This window comes from Amphiprion ocellaris, chromosome 3, assembly GCF_022539595.1.
Source record: "Amphiprion ocellaris isolate individual 3 ecotype Okinawa chromosome 3, ASM2253959v1, whole genome shotgun sequence".
Lineage (NCBI taxonomy): Eukaryota > Metazoa > Chordata > Actinopteri > Pomacentridae > Amphiprion > Amphiprion ocellaris.
In genome coordinates, this window is record NC_072768.1 from 11,697,738 (window position 1) to 11,714,022 (window position 16,285).

Here is a 16,285-nt window from a genome sequence, read left to right on the forward strand (position 1 = left end):
AAAGAAGAAAACACATTGACTTCTTTGACTCACCTCCAGCCTGTTGACCAGTTTTTTCTTTATTGCGTTCTGAGCTGCAGCATTAGTGGCAACACGTAGCCCCTCGGCTGCCTCTCTGAGCCTCTGCTGCTGGTCTTCATTCTCTGGGTAGGCGGCCGCTCCCTGAGGGCATATAAACACACATTCATGCAGATATGTACAGATGCAAACAAACACAGGCACACACACACACACTATGTATACAGTACATATAACAATAGCTATCGGATCACAGCAATAAAACTTTAACAACTCTGGTTATACACATTGTAAAATAGATGCAAAGAGGCATTTAGCTCTGGCTGCTTTCTGACAGTTTCCAAGGAAACCATCAGTCCCAGATCCTCACTTCCTCTTTGATAATGGCAGTGATGTGGTGATTAATGTGTCACAGATCAAAAACATCTAACGAGCCATAAGCAGCGCTTGCCTGGGTATTTCACAGCGATAATATCCTGCACAAGGGTGCCAGGGGCTTATTAAGAGCCACTGATGCTGCACCCTTTTATTTTGGATGTAAAATGATGTCGGTATCTCGTGCATGCAGTTAGACTAAGACTTATTTTCTATCAAAGAACAGAAATTCAGTTCAGTACTTTTAACTTTGTATTCAGCATGAAAGTACACATACAAGAGCACCACTGCAGTGATACTGTGGATAGAAAATTAAAATAAAATCAACAGCTGGATCAACATAATTGCATATAATGAGGTTAAACTGATGATAAATGTCTCTTCTGTATTAAACCAGAGTAAACTATTAATCAAACTTCACTAAAGCACAGTAATTATAACAGAATACATTTTCGTTTTCTCACTACATTGAAGTAAACAGCAGTTTCTATTGCATTAAACTGTGAGAGCAAACCTGTCACTGTCTCACCTTAGCAGCCTCCACCATCCGAGCCGTGGCATCAGCCAGGAGTTTAGCTGCAGCGAGCAGCTTCTTGGAGTTGTCAACATCAACTTCTGCTTCGGCATCTGATCTCATAGCATTAACCAAGTCAGACGTGGCTTGGGCTAACACCCTGGCCTGACGCACCATCTCTCCTGTTCAGACAAACAGGCGAACAACACATAAGTACATAAAGCCAGAAACCCCACACAAACAACAAAATGATCTCGACAGCAGCACAAGGTAAATCCATGAAACCCAGGCTGTTCTACAAAGCTGGTTTTGCGATTTTGTCCATTTTTGTTTTTCAATGAGGAGTGTTGCAGATCTGTATCCATTTTGACAGGGAGGATTTTTTGAAAGTGATGCTTAGATTTTAGAGTTGTCATCATCCGTTTAACTTATCAGAATCAAGGACATGTTTCTTGGGGCAAAAGCATTCTCAAGGAAACACCAACACAAATATGTGTCAGATGATGGAGAATTGTCTGTCTGCGCCCTAACGCAATGTTACACATTAACTTCCAATAGCATGTCTTTAATATTGATACTATATATGGTTTGCACCTATATAGCACCATTTAACCTTCACATACATTGTGAAATCTTAAATTTTATGGATGCTCAAATGAGATGGTTGAGATGAAATAACCAATGGGCATGTCTATTCTTGGTTATAAAAGTTAATTAAATAGCTAAAAATTGAATTGTCTAATTGATGTGTGATCCTGTACATGACTCAAAGCAGTCTCTTCTGAAAATGTGCAAAATTGTAAGATGATGAATACTAATACAAGCAGAGATATTAAAGGGATAAGAGCACTGCTGATGGCTGGTAAATGGTCTATTAATTTATCATGACATTCAACCCTAGTGCATCAGTTAGAAATGTCCTAGTCTTGCAGAGTCAAGGCATTATTTTCACCTTCATGTCCTCTTTTAGCTGAATGTTTCTAGTGAGTCATCCTCTTTCACGTAAATGAAAGTCTTCGGGATATATGTAACATCTCCCCACACACCTGCTACAAAAAGTTGTGTTTCCCAAACACCCACTTCCAGCTGGAAATAACTCAGCCAGAAAAGACAATGGAAGATATCTAGGTGCTTTACAACCTACATCCTATGGCCTTGGGAATCAACCAGTACTCTCTATAGAATAAACTGTTGTTATTCAATGCTGATCTATTGCTACAGATTTTTTTTTTTCTATTTTGATTTATGGAGGAAAAACGTTGGTTCTTCCAAAAATGCATAGGTCATGTGTTTCCCGTTAAATTTCAAAGTCTCCCTGATGCTGATTGAGGCCAGATTGAGAACTCTGTAGTGGTTTTGGATGACATGTTTTCTACAACCTCTTGAAAATTGACGGGGTTTAAAAGTCTTCAGACTCATAGTTCAAACCATAACAAATAGTCTAAACTTTTCTAAAGAACACTTAACACAAACACAGATGCAGACATTGTCTTAAAGGCCTCCTGTTGCAGCCAAAACACACTAGAACAAGAGAAGTGAAAACAGGAATGTACTAAAGAATGATGGATTGCCATCAGTACTCACCAGCATCGCCCATGGAAGTAAAAATGTTTTCAGTCACGTTCATAATTGTGTCTGTTGCCTGGTCGTAGCGTCCGATGGGCTCTCCGCAGCTCGCGTAGTGGCGGACATGTTGCAGTAGGTCGCTGAGAGCCTGGCTCACCACACCAGCTGCTGCCCCAACTTGCTTGAGCAGCTCGCCGTCGTCACTGGCCGAGCGGCAAGCTTTGACACAGGTTTCCACAGAACGGTCCACCAGCTTCCCGGCCTCAACAAGCTGCTCCTGACACACTGGGGAGCTGATGGTCGGGCTCACCACCTGTGCCACACATAGACATCGGCAGAAACTCAGGCAATATTTAAGATCATATATTGTATATACGGAGAGCTTCTACGGTGATTCTTGTTTCAGCTAACCAAGCACAACATGTGAAGTTTTTTAAAATAAAACTATCATCATATTAAACATATTACTGATCATAAGAAATATCTTCTTCCATTCAAGGTGTGACACAAAGACCTGTTTTTTGAACTAAAGAAAGTTCAACATTTCTTATTTCCAAAGTAAACTCGAACAAAGCTAAAGCAACCAGAGGCCTATATTCGGTTTGGATTATTTCCTATCGGTTGGTATGTCCTTTACCTACTTGGCTGCTGAGATGAACAAGTTTTAGTTCAGTACCTTGGTGCAGGCTACCAGCTGTGAGGTGGACAGGGCACACTGAGTGGCAGCTGCGATCACCCGGTTCTGCAATATGGTGTCCTCGGCCACCTGGGCCACGTTCTTGGCCTTCAGGACTAACATAGCAGCTGCATTGGCCACTGCTTTGGCCAGATTCATCAGAGTGTCCTGCAACATATTAATCAATGTCCTTCACTGAAACACTGCACAGCTGTGCACATGTGACTGGGGGGACAAGGAAAGTAAATGTTTGTAACCCGTTTTGTTCAGTTGATATAATGTGATTACTACTCTACTAGCGCACAAGGAACAACCGGAGTGTAACAGCAAAAAGCACAAGGCAAAGAGTGAATATGGGTCACAGCATGCAAATAATAAATTACATCTATGTTAAGTATAGCAATTGGATTACAAATGACATTGTCTGGATGTAGCAGAAGAATTCTGGCTCAAGGTCAATGAAACCAAGATTGTAGATGATTTATGAGTCCTCTTCTCTGGGCATTAACACTAAAGACAGTGGTATCACAGCTGGAAGGAGGCATCTAAGCTGAGGTGTATGTGGCAGGTAAATTAATTTCTGTGTAAAAGAATCAATGCGGCAGATAGTGCAGGATACTGATAAGTTTGTATTAATGGAGATCTGGGACACTGAATCGTCATTTTACAACTGAAACTCTCATTCTGTCACCACGTTTCAAATCCACATAAAGTCACGATCTAATAATAAAGCCTAAGCTGATTACATAAGTGCGTACTGACATTTTTAAAAGGGGCCTGAGAATATGTATGTGTCTTCCTGTTTGGCCGGCAGTGTCATAGGAACAGTGAGTGGGTGGCGTCCAACCTGGAACTTCTCATCAGTCTCGCCCTCCCCCATGTGACGGAGCAGGTCCCCGCTGGCCTGTCCAATGCTTCCGGCTGCAGTCAGCACCGTCTGTCTGGGCTGCATGAGGATGACATCACCACATTCATTACACAGGCCTGGCCTGTTTTCACTGAGGCCCTCACGAATTCTCTAAAACAGTCTTTAGGGTCAAAAATCATCCCCAAAAAACCTTCTGTAATATATCTTCACTGGGACACTGATAAAAAGCATACAGTCCAACACTGTATGCGCATTCGCGACTACAGCGATTACAGTTGAGGTCCAAATCAGCACAACAATCAGTAGGTGCCTCACCTCAGCGGCTGCAGGCTCAACAGATCTGAGCAGATCTGACACAGCTCCTGCCAGCATCCTGGCAGCACCCATGAGCTTGTGTCCACTGCCCACCTCATCGTCCATTAATGCCGCGAGCAGCTTGACACCCTTAGACATTTCCGTGAGGTTGGAGGAGATGGTGGTAATGGCGCAGCCCACTGCTGTGTAGTCCGTTTCTGTGGGCTCACCTGCAGAGGACAGAGAGCCAGCATAACAAACCACATCTTTGCTGTGCATCTTAATTTGCTATGCTGCTGCCACATTGATTTAGCTGAGCCACGGGGCAGCTGCATGTCATATGCTGTAACACAAACATCAGTGTCAGTGTCATAATTGGAGGCTATTTGAAATGGTTCCGCAGAGACAAGCACGCTGAAGGAGCAAGTGGCCATGAAGATGAAAAACTTTGTCCTCCATAGTAGAGTGAGGGTATGTGCAACAAAACAGATGGCAAGGTAAGATTAAAACCTGGCTGGAACTTGATTGGCACTGTGCCAATCAACATAGGGAGCAGAGACAGACGCTGGCAGTAAGCTGAGCTTCAGGACAAGTTCAAGATTTATTTATCAGTAGTAATATTTATAAGTATGTAACAAGGAGAACTGGAGCATGCTTTGCTGTCAACATCAGTGAATGCTTAACACTGGCATAGGAAACATTTATTGATTCATATCTTGGAGTTAAAATAATGTATAGGAAAACAATATTTGGGCTATTTCATATGCATAGGTTGTTTTCTGTCAAGCACAGATTTCATAAAACATAACTGAGCTGCAGAAACCAATGAAAACTCGAAATGATAGCGTGTGTCATCCTTTAGCTATTTAGCTTTCTCCTGGGCACTCACCTGCAGTGAGATTGACCACAGATGCTGTTCCAGCGGTAATGGCATCGACCTGAGAGTGGATTTCATGTTTGGATTCATCCACTTTGTTCTGAACCCAAACCCTGGATGCCTTTTGGTGGAGGAGAATGAGAGTTATTGGCATTCATCACAGTGCATGATTTTCAGCTCATATCAACTCAGGGGATTAAAGGACTGAGGCAATACAACACCTATGGCTTTGGAAATGCTCAAGCATTAAATACAACCTCCACATGTGCCGTCAGTTCTACATCCTAATTATATCTGAGAAATATGATGGACTTTGATGTGATTGGAATGCTTGATTCTCTTTAAGCCATCTTTACTTTGCAAATCCAGAGGTTGTAACATCAGCAAGCTGAAGGAAGCGTTCAAAAAGTAGAACTCATTGGGTTGCTGTGATTGTGGGAATGTGGTGGGTCTATGCATAAGTCTCTTTTTTTTCAAAACTGTGTAGTAGCTAGTGTAGTGTGACTCACTAAGTCGTGGCCCAGTGGAGGCAGATTATCTACATGTCCCAGGTCAGCCTGAGCCTGCTGCACAGCCTGCATACTGCTGTTGATGGTCCCCATCAGGGCCTGCTGGGCCAGACTCTGACAACAACAGCAACAGACAAACAGATAACAGACACTCAGTGTACAAATGACTAAACAAAATTAATTAAAAACACAACTGTGAAACTCAGACTTGCATTCAAATATCTATAAACTGCAGGAGACAGATGGGCTTTTAGTGTGAGGAACCTTCATTCTCTATCTCATTATCAGTGAGATGTGGTTAATTTCTGACAGCAGAGACCACAAGTAATATTTCAAACCCGGTGGATCAGATTTACATTAAAGAAGCGAGTATAACACACCTGAACATCATGTTGTGACATTTCAAAAGAAAGCAGGATGGAGCCAACGTGCTACATCTTTCTCTCATTCATTCACGTTCGTATTTATTTGGTTGACAAACATGGTTTGCAAATTGCAGCGATTGACCCAGAGGTGGATGCTACAAATTCAATTACTGTAACAATCAAAAATCCAAATACAGTGAGGCAGGAGGGAATATGACATTTATCTTTCAGGGTGTGAAAATACTCAGACTCACCAGTGGAGGCATGTGTCCTCTGTGCATCTGGCCTGTGGTGATTTGCTGCTGGGCTGAAGGCATAGTGCCCATATTGAAGGTGTCGGGGCCCCCAGTAGACCCAGACCGAATTATACCCGGAAGGGCTACTGAGCCGTGCTCCACACGACCTACCCGATTAAACTGCTGCTGCAAAATTGTGGATCTTATGCAGAAGAAAAAGAAATAGAAGTCAGTGATGACTTTCACAACAAAACAACGTATGTTTGTGAAGTTGTTTCACTGCGTGTGAACGTTATATTCAACATACATAATGTATGTAGATTTATACTATGGTGTTCTAGCTATATGGAAAGCAGGACTGAAATAAAAGCATGTGTGTAGTGGAAAAATCAAGGTCAAACTACATGAAACACTGCCTTAACATTTTTATTCAGGGCTGGTGAACAATGCATTTATTTCATCTGATTTTCTTTGACTTCCATTTCAGTTTAAATGATGCTCTGTTCTTCTAGATACACTCAAAACTGACATATGGAGGTGTTACAGAGTTGACTCTTTTCTTTCAAACTATTATTTGACTGGATCTTTAAATCCTGATTGCTCCAGATTGATATCATAACTGTCACTAATTTAGATGAATAAAAAATAAAAAAATGACTAAATTGTAATTAAAACAATTATCACGGACCAACAACTGTTCCCACAGCGAGCAGGCATTGTCAGAAGAAATATTGTACAGAAAAATGTGTTTTCATGCCCAACTCAACAGATGCTCCTGACTCCAATGGTTAATTATGGCTTGTTTTGAGAGGCAGCAATTATGCTTTTGTACTGAGAACCACAACATGAGTCAATTGGCCCATAAGCAGCAAGAATATGATGCCCCAGTCTGCCAGAGAGCGGTTTCACTAAGAGCCATGTGGTTTTCCAGTGACAACAAATTTCCAACCCTGTGTGATAGAACCCTGGTCCATCAGCTTTACCTTAATTTCCACTAGTCACTAAGCTACAAGAGAAAATCAGGAGAGACAGCACCCAGTTGGGAATAAAAAAATTACAGCTTCAAATTAGCTGATATCTTAACCTGTGTGATATCTTAACTTTCAAATGATGCAGCTTTCATTTGCAAAATAAGATTATAATTCAGTGACTTTACCCAGAGGCCATTTTTATAAAAAAAAAAAAAAAAAAAAAAAAAACACCCAAGGAAACACTTTAAGAAATTGCATTCTGAAATAGCCAGAACAGTGTTAGCTGTAGTTTAAAATTACAAGTGCTGTTTTTGTGTTTAATTCAAACATTACCTCTCTTGGGGAGTACTATGCTGGGCAGGCAGAAATGTAATTACATGCACAATTAAACAGTGAGGTTTTGAATTCATGAAGAATAACGAGACTGTGTTCACTGAATCAGAATGGTCAGCTTTTTACTACAGGAGATAATATACAAACACTACTCACTTCTTCGGTGAAACCGATTCCTCCAGCATAGTGGATTCCTCATCTCCCTCAAGACCAAAGCGATCCTTACTCTGTTTCTGTAGAGGCATCACAGTGAACATTGTAGGTTAAATGTACAGAGGACGGGATGCTTGTCTTGTTAATTCAGTGAGCTTTACGTAAAATTGCTTGCCTTTTTCAGAATGATGTCAATGTATCCAGCAATAAGTTGAGATATCTGCTCTCCTTCTGTAGTCTGGACAGAGTAGTAACTTTCCTGGTACTCTCCAAAATCCTATACACAATGCATTAGAGATAGCAGAGGTTCAGGAAAAGCAGTGTCCCTCAAGTCACTGTATCTTAACATCTACCCAATGCTGTAAAATATTCTATTCATAGTAATAGCCTTGCAATTTGTGCACAAATGAAAAAAAAAAAAAGCCTCGCTCGGGGTGACGACCTGAAGAAACTTGGCAGCACCTTCATCATTTCTACTGTTAATGAAATGAAAAACTGACTGTGTTTCTGGGTAGCATCCTTTCTCTCCAAAGATCTGATTAAAAATGAGATGTAATGAATGTGAAAACTGCTCACTTCAAAGCATGCAACAGAAACACACGGGTGAGTATTTTTTTGTTTAAAATCAATGTTGGGAAATATACCTCAGAGTACATTTTAAAATTTGCATAATATATTAATCTTTAAATGGAGTACCCTCTTTCAGTACGGGAAGAAAACAGCCAACAGCTGGTAAAGAAAATGAAAAAGGCTTTCAGATAAATAATACGTCCAAATTCTGCACATTCTCCCCCAGGAACCTATTGTTAACTCCGATGAAATAGCTGGCTAGCACAATGAAAACATTCAATATTGCAGTCTGAGGTCTCAACAATTTTTTGGATGCTGTTTGTATTGGAAAATATAAATTGGGGAGTGAATACGTGGTGCAGAGTTATGTACAATACACTGTGTACACAAATGCATGAATAGAACTAGTAGTGTATAAGTTGTGGTGAGGGCTGGATACAAAGGGTCACGCAGTACCAAGGTGAAGCTCTTGGGGGAGGCTGCCCATCTCTTGACTGTTGTCAGAGGCCATTCCTGCACCACATCCTTCGTCTTCTCATCCACTCGCATCACTGACTCTTTGGTTATCCCGAGCAGCCGCGGGACCAGTTTATTTTTACCCTTCATCTTTTCCTGTCAGATAGGAAAACATCAGACAACATTTATGTTGGTGCTAAACACCTACACAGATGATTCATTCAAGGCGCGAATGCAAAATCACTGTGCCATTCTGCTGGTGCTGCTGTAATACGCATGCTGTGTCTGTGGCTTGGAGGCCCGAATGGAGAAGGAGGAGGAGGAGGAGGGCAGCTGCGAACTGACCCAGCAGAGTTCAACCTTGTTTAACTGCTGCTTTATTGAACAGGGTCTCCACAGGCTTTAGTCACTGTCAGCACAGCAGCATGGTACTTCCACCAGATCTGTGCCTGACCAGCTCCACTGCCCTCCACTCTCTGCCCACTGAAAATCTATTACAGCTCACTTCAGACACCAAGCCTACACTTGGCTCCCCTCCAGGGGTTGTGAAGGACAAAACAAAAATTAGCAGTGTGTAGAGATGAGGAGTTAAAAATCCATATATTTAAAGTCTCCAAGGTTTTTTTTTGTCTCATTTGGTCAAAATGGAGAAATCTAAGAATTGAACAAAAGCCAATGAGTTAAACAGCTTTTAGGTTCTGTGCTTTCACGCAAGGACAGATAACATTATATTAGTGTTCATGATATCTTTGTGCTAAGGGTTTTTAAAAAGCTCCATTGTTTTAGGCTACATTACTTGGATGTCACAATTACCAAAACTGTATTCAAGCAGGATGTGTGATTTTCTAATCTGAAGTGCAGAGCCGAGGTCTTATATTATTTTTAGTTGTTTAACCTTGATTACTGTAGCAGAAAATCTGCTTGTGCAAGACAATGCAACCGTAAAGTGGGTATTGTTCATGTACACACCTGCATGCATGACTGCAGCAAACACATAACTGAACAGGGTTATGTACTTCCATTGTACAGTATTTCCATTTCTGTTGTGTTCACAGCGACAGAAGGCTTGCCAACCTAAAACCTGCAGTGATTAAAGACTGACAGATGAAAAATGGAAGGTTACAATAAATGCTTCAACAAAGCCAGGTCTGGGCTTTTGCTTTTGCAAGCATCAAGAGCAGAGTGCAGCTGGAGTGAATTATTTAACAGAGTCTTGAAATCCCCATCACTATATCTCCTCATTGAACACAGACAGTGCTCGTACATGTAGATGCACACGCATTTTCTCATATGCACACTTGCACACAAAGATAATTTGAACCCTGCAGTGTCCTTTAACTACAGGGCCAAACATTCCATTTATCGTCCATTAAGACCCCAGCAGACAACTGCACTCTTCCTCTTCTTTCCCTCTTTCCTGCAAGTTCGTAGCCAAATGGGCTGCTGTCAGAGAGCTTTTACAATACCTAGTGGTGCAACTTCATCCCATTCACACGCTGCACTTCCATTCCACTTTTGTGTTTGCCAAACCAGAACAGAACAGAATTGCTATTGTCACAAGTATTTTACAGCACTGAGTGTGCTGCTGAACGGCGAGCGAACAAGCTTCCACTCTGAAGATTCTGATTTGTTGTGATAATGGGGCTTTTGGTGTTTTCAACAAGCTTTCATACCTGTTTGACATGACAGAGAGTGTCAGAGCGACTTTCTAATCACAGCTGCCGCTCATTTTTACAGTAGCATCATATGCCTGTTTGTCATAACCAGATGAATCATTACATTGACAATAGTTAGTCATTATTACAGGGAAATTCTGGTTTGATTTCTGTATCTTTAGCCCACATTTGTATCAATTGTGCTGATAATCTAGTGCAAATTAACTACTGGGATCTGCAAATGCTGCAACATGGCAGCAACATAATTAAATGAGGAAAGAAACATGAACTGTCAGAATGTCACACTTGGAAACAAGCCAAACATTTAGCCAGATTAGCTATCAGTGTATTTGGAGGTAAAACCAAACAGGCGCACCTCCAGAAAGTATAAAGATTCCTCACTGCACACAAATAATGCAAGATCAAAGTTGTAAGCGTCCTTTAGAGGTAGAAACATAGACCGTATGTAAAGATAGACAGTCCTCCTTTATATGTTTCTTGAACAGCAGAAGCTCAATGTTGCTCCAGCTGTCACCATTTTGCAGTGCCTGACTCCTCCTAACTTCCAGCTAATCCAAAATTGAGCAAAGAGGTGGAGTATGAGTGGATCTGACCACACCTGTCTTTCACTCGATATGAATAATTATTCATATCATTATACCTTAATACAATTTAAATGGGTGACTTACATAAATGGTCAGCATTACAAAATTGTCATGAATAGGAATATTAGCTATAGAGACCAAGATAGTTTTTGTACCAGGCTGCAAACACGTTTATCTCTGCTGCAAAGTTGGGCATTTTAACATGGGGGTCCACTGGGACTGACTCACTTTTGGAGCCTGCCTCAAGTAGCCATTTGAAGAACTGCAAGTTTTAGCACTTTGGCATTGGCTTCATTTTTTAGGCCCGCAAGAAATCAGAAATAATTTTTTGTGAGAATTTTATGCATATTTTCTGTTGCACCTATGAATCAGGTGCATGTGTGAAAAATACTATCTTCTTTTCCACACTAACTCAGCATGAATGTAGCTCTTACCTTCACCAGAAAAAAAGAAACTCCATATGTCTGCAGGGACCTGGCAAGCTTCACATACTTCACTTTTCCCTCAATCTCCGTCATCTCTCCACAGTTTTTATGATCCTGGAGAAACAACAGTTAAATCTCTGACTTGGACTGATTATTACACACGTTAATGTACTTGGTGAAATGTTGCAGTCTACATGTTATGAATGTATGCATGCCTTAACAGAGAACAAATTAATACAATCTCAATGGGCTGCCAAAAGCCTAAAACAAATGATTTTTTAAAATGCAACATTTAAGCAATGTAATGCACATACTTGGAATATTTTCTTCTCGGACCCTCTCTGCTTGATGTACTCTTTAGGTAGGAACTCCTTCAGGCTACGGAGATAAATGACATTTTTGCATGGTTACTCGTTTGACCTACAGGCATTTCCTTTCCTATTAACATACTTCTACATATGAGGTCATTCTTGCCTTAGTGTCTACATATCAGTAAACAGTTGTAACAGCTGACATCACCCCTGAGCTTTCCACTGAAGGAAATCCCAAAAGCTACAGCTTGTACTGAAGCAGGAGATAACTACTGTACAGCTGTGAACTGATCATATAAAAAAGCACAACACACTGTCTGTACACACTTATTGTGAATGAGGGTATCAGTGCATCTTTGTTGATAAGGAAAGCTTACTCCAGGAATCCAGGCTTGTGTTTGTGCTCCGCATGGGGTCCGAACTGGATCTGAGCCTGGATCCCTGCAAATTCACAGGCTTTATCAAAGGAGACAGGGTGGGATCCATTCAATATATCATCCCTAGCCTGGAGGAGACATGAGAAGAGGCAAGGGGGGGAGAGTAAGTGAGAGGCAGTAACACACATCCAGGAAAAAGAACTACAAAGACATGAGAATTATCCAAAATTCACCCAACAGAGCTCTGTAATGAGCACTTCATTGTGTGCTTTGGATGCACAGTGGTTTTTGAAAGGATATCTTCTAAGTGAATGACTAATAATAAGTGTGGCTCTGGAGTGCATACATCATAACTGAGACTCATTCACACAGGGGAGCCAAATAAGATTTGTTTGTGACAATAAAAGAAATTCTGCCGGCTTTCAAATATAACAGCTTCAACAATTTGTCATCACAGCCCATTATGTGTTATTAAAAAGGAAAACACATTACACAAATGCATCAGTCTTTCACAGTATCCCATCTGCATTAGAGAATGGTCCACAGTATGTTGTTAAGAAATCTAATGACAGAATGTTTTTTAATATTATTATTGCAGGAAAAAAAACCCTGTCATGCCTGTTTGGTGCTGTGGAGACATCACTTATGTTTCAATGCATTTTCAGGAGACTGTCTACATTATCTTCACCATTTAGGTAGACGGAAAGGGAGAAGCCTTTGTTGACATCACTCAAAGAGTCGTGCCTGTTTGCAGTTTTCTCCGGGGGGCAGTCAGCTCTGCCTCTCTCACTCGCTCTCTTTCTAGTTCACTGCTGCAAATTTAATGGCTCCAAAAGCTGAGAGGCCTTGCTGACAGTGAGAGAGGCTCCATCAGTGCTTTTAGCATTAGCATATCAGTGCACAGCGTGGACTCTACTCCTTCTTACGTCCCATTACATCAATGAAAAACTAAGCAGCAGCTTACTGCTGTAATGAGGACAACAATCTCCTCTACTCACAATCAAGTCCTTTCCCAAGTGCAATTCACTGTGGAGTACATAAGCTCTCGCTGAACACAAGACGACACTCTAAAATTAGCCCTCACACATGCCATTCACTGATACTGCTCACTAGACAGTATTATTCTGAAGTGTGACGCCAGGAATAATGAGACTATATGCACTGGTTTTAGAGTCGGTATTGTTTAGTCTATGCAGATTAGTTACTGAGTGTAAAGAATCTACCACTTAGAAAATCAGGCACAGATTCAGTTCATTTCAGATTTATTGTGTTAGATACACACAGCATTTTATTTTATTTTGTTTTCTATTTTTGGAGTTTCCTGCTGATGTGTTTGCACAAATAAATAGTTTCAGAAATCTGGACAAACTTAACCTGAAAATCTGTTACAGTTAGTACCACAAGATGTAAACTACTTATCCAGTTTTTGCAGGTGAGTACTGGATATCCCAGTTATTTGTCAGTGTGATAAATAATATGATGATAATTGATGCATTGATGACCTACACTCTAAATTCATTGTGAAAGTTAAACATCAGTAATGCCGGGGATACGTTTTATCGGTCATTCCTCTCATCTTCCATTACTGGTGATGAGATAAGGGAGTCAATATCCTGCAGAGCGGTAAATGTAACAGCGGTCAGGTAGCCAGGAACAAAAGTATTGCTGAGGTGGCCCAGAAATGATGGCATAACATAGAATGTTCAGCAACCTGGATACTAGCCTGTTAGAACCATGTACACAAGGTAAATAAATGGTTTCTCTGTGTTCCATGTAAATATAGTATCCTATTTATGAGGAGGGATTTGAGAAAAGGCTCTGATCCTTGGTGAGGTCAGATTGGTGAGGGAGCTGCACAGCAGGTGGTGTTGGGAGGTGCTATCATCAGAGGAAAGGGAGAGGTGTTGGGCTGTAATAGTCACACTGTGCACCTGCACGGATATTATTGGAGGCTGCTAGACAGCTAATGGTTAACACAGCTGTCAGTGAGACAATTACTGTGAAGCACGAATGAAACAGCTCATGCTTACATAGTGCTGTGAAAAAATATTAGCCCCCCTACAGGTATCTATTTTTGCACAGTTGTCACACGTAAATGTTTCAGATCATCAGTTTAATTTCAATAAAAGACAAGGACATCCCAAGAAAACAGAAAATACAGTTTTTAAATGAGGATTTCATTTATTGAGGGAAAATGCTGTCCAGTCCACCTCACCCCTTGTGAAAAAGTAATCGTCCCCTTAACTACAAATCTACCAAATGACCAAATTGCTTGGACAGTTGGGTTCAATTTCACCAGCTACACCCACATATGATTACTGCCAGGCTTGTTGGCACCCATGATGCCACGTTGTAAAGAGATTCATGAACAGATGTGAAACAAAGTCATTGACATCTAACAGTCTGGAAAGGGTTACGAAGCCATTGCCGAGGCTCTTGGACTCCAGAGGACCACAGTCAGAGACATTATCTGCAAATCGAGAAAACATGTAACAGTGGTCAACCTTCCTAGGAGTGGCTGGCCTACCAACATTTCCCCAAGAGCGTGTCCATATCTGAACCAGGAGGGCACAAAAGAACCCAGACGAACATCAAAAGAACTGCAGGCCTCAATGACTTCAGTTAAGGTCCGTGTACATGACACCACAATAAGGAAGACACTGGGCTAAAATGGCATCATTGGAGAGTTGCAAGGCACAAACCACTACTGACCAAAGAGAACATAAAGGCTCATCTTGTATTTGTTATGATTTGGAGCTGCTCTGCTTTCACAGGACCTGGATGATTTGTCATAATTGACAGAGCCATGAATCCTGCTCTCTATCAGAAAATCCTTCAGGAGAATACCTACCCATCACTTCATGACCTAAAGCTCAAGCACAATTGGTGGGGCCGAGTCAAAGTCTGGACTTCAATACAAACGAGATGCTGTAGCAAGACCATAAAAGGGCAGTTCATGCTTGAAACCATCTAATGTGGCCAAAATAAAACTATTCTGCAGAGAAGATTGGACCAGAATTCCTCCATGGCGATGTCAAATACTGATCACAAACAACTGCAAACATTTAACTGCAGTTGTTGCTGCCAAGGGTGGACCAACCAGTTATTAGGTTCAGGAAGGCAGTTACTTTTTCACAGGGGTGATGTACGTTCTCAATTAATCTTCAATAAACCATAATTTAAAAACTGCATTTTGTGTTTTGTGGATTATCGCTGTCTAATATTAAATAAATATAAATATTAGCTTCATGAGAAGTGTGAAAAATATGCAAAAATAGAAGACAACAGGAAAAGCATATACTTTTTCACAGCACTCTATACTGTATTATTCCACTTGTCACTGCTTTTGTGAGATTTATTCTGTGATGAATCACACAGTAGAGTTTACTGTTGACATGGCGATTCATTTAATGGCTGTCGTATTTCAGATCACTCCTTATTTTAAACAGTCAGCTGAATGTGTATTTTGTCAAATGACCAGCTGTATAATTCTGCCATGTTTGTCAAGAGACAAGACAGCAAGCGCAGACCCTGAATTTCTCATAGCGAACATGGCAAGTGATACAGGAGCTGGTTCTACGACATTTTAATAGAGCTGCATGAGTGGAAGTGAAGCACAAGACATCAGAAGCTGTGACACATACAGCCTGAGGCTAGAACACTGAGGTCAACCAGTCCGCCATGGCCCAGCAGAGCACACCGAGTATAATACAGCCATAAAAATAAATGCTGACATAGGGACGGACGAAAGAAACTAAATGCACACTGTATACGATCGTTGTTGCTGCTAATGAATAAGTGAGTAAATGAATAATATTTAATACCAATTTAAGAATGCAGTGACCTTTTTCCCTGCTTTTTCTCAGTACTGTTCTTTTCTTTTTTTCCCCCAGTAAAGCAAAAATGCTTCATAAGCTGTTAAAATGCTGTCACTACGAAAGGATGTAACAGTCTGTTGGATAGCAGATGCTTGGTTGATAAAGAGGTGATGAAGACCAGATTTACGAATGCATACTATCTTGAAGGCATATTATTTATCTGTCCCTTCTCTGGACTATGCTGTCTATTGAATAAATAGTGATATATAATATATTTTAGTATGTGACCAACAATAAAAGCAAAGAAGCAAGA

At 40.9% G+C, this 16,285-nt stretch overlaps 1 protein-coding gene across 4 annotated transcripts in view; it reads right to left on the reverse strand.

Annotated features, from left to right (window-relative positions):
- tln2b (talin 2b) overlaps positions 1-16,285 on the reverse strand; it is an 87,283-nt gene that overhangs the window by 31,735 nt on the left and 39,263 nt on the right. For all 4 annotated transcript variants that reach the window (XM_023280591.2, XM_055009221.1, XM_055009219.1 and 1 more), the window contains 15 exons: positions 12,155-12,282; positions 11,781-11,844; positions 11,476-11,580; positions 8,782-8,937; positions 7,931-8,032; positions 7,759-7,835; positions 6,317-6,500; positions 5,698-5,811; positions 5,201-5,309; positions 4,333-4,541; positions 3,997-4,095; positions 3,150-3,317; positions 2,492-2,786; positions 923-1,089; positions 34-162 (listed from right to left, as the gene is read on the reverse strand). In XM_023280591.2, the coding sequence (XP_023136359.1) occupies positions 34-162; positions 923-1,089; positions 2,492-2,786; positions 3,150-3,317; positions 3,997-4,095; positions 4,333-4,541; positions 5,201-5,309; positions 5,698-5,811; positions 6,317-6,500; positions 7,759-7,835; positions 7,931-8,032; positions 8,782-8,937; positions 11,476-11,580; positions 11,781-11,844; positions 12,155-12,282 (2,106 nt within the window). The remainder of the gene's footprint in view (positions 1-33; positions 163-922; positions 1,090-2,491; positions 2,787-3,149; positions 3,318-3,996; positions 4,096-4,332; positions 4,542-5,200; positions 5,310-5,697; positions 5,812-6,316; positions 6,501-7,758; positions 7,836-7,930; positions 8,033-8,781; positions 8,938-11,475; positions 11,581-11,780; positions 11,845-12,154; positions 12,283-16,285) is intronic.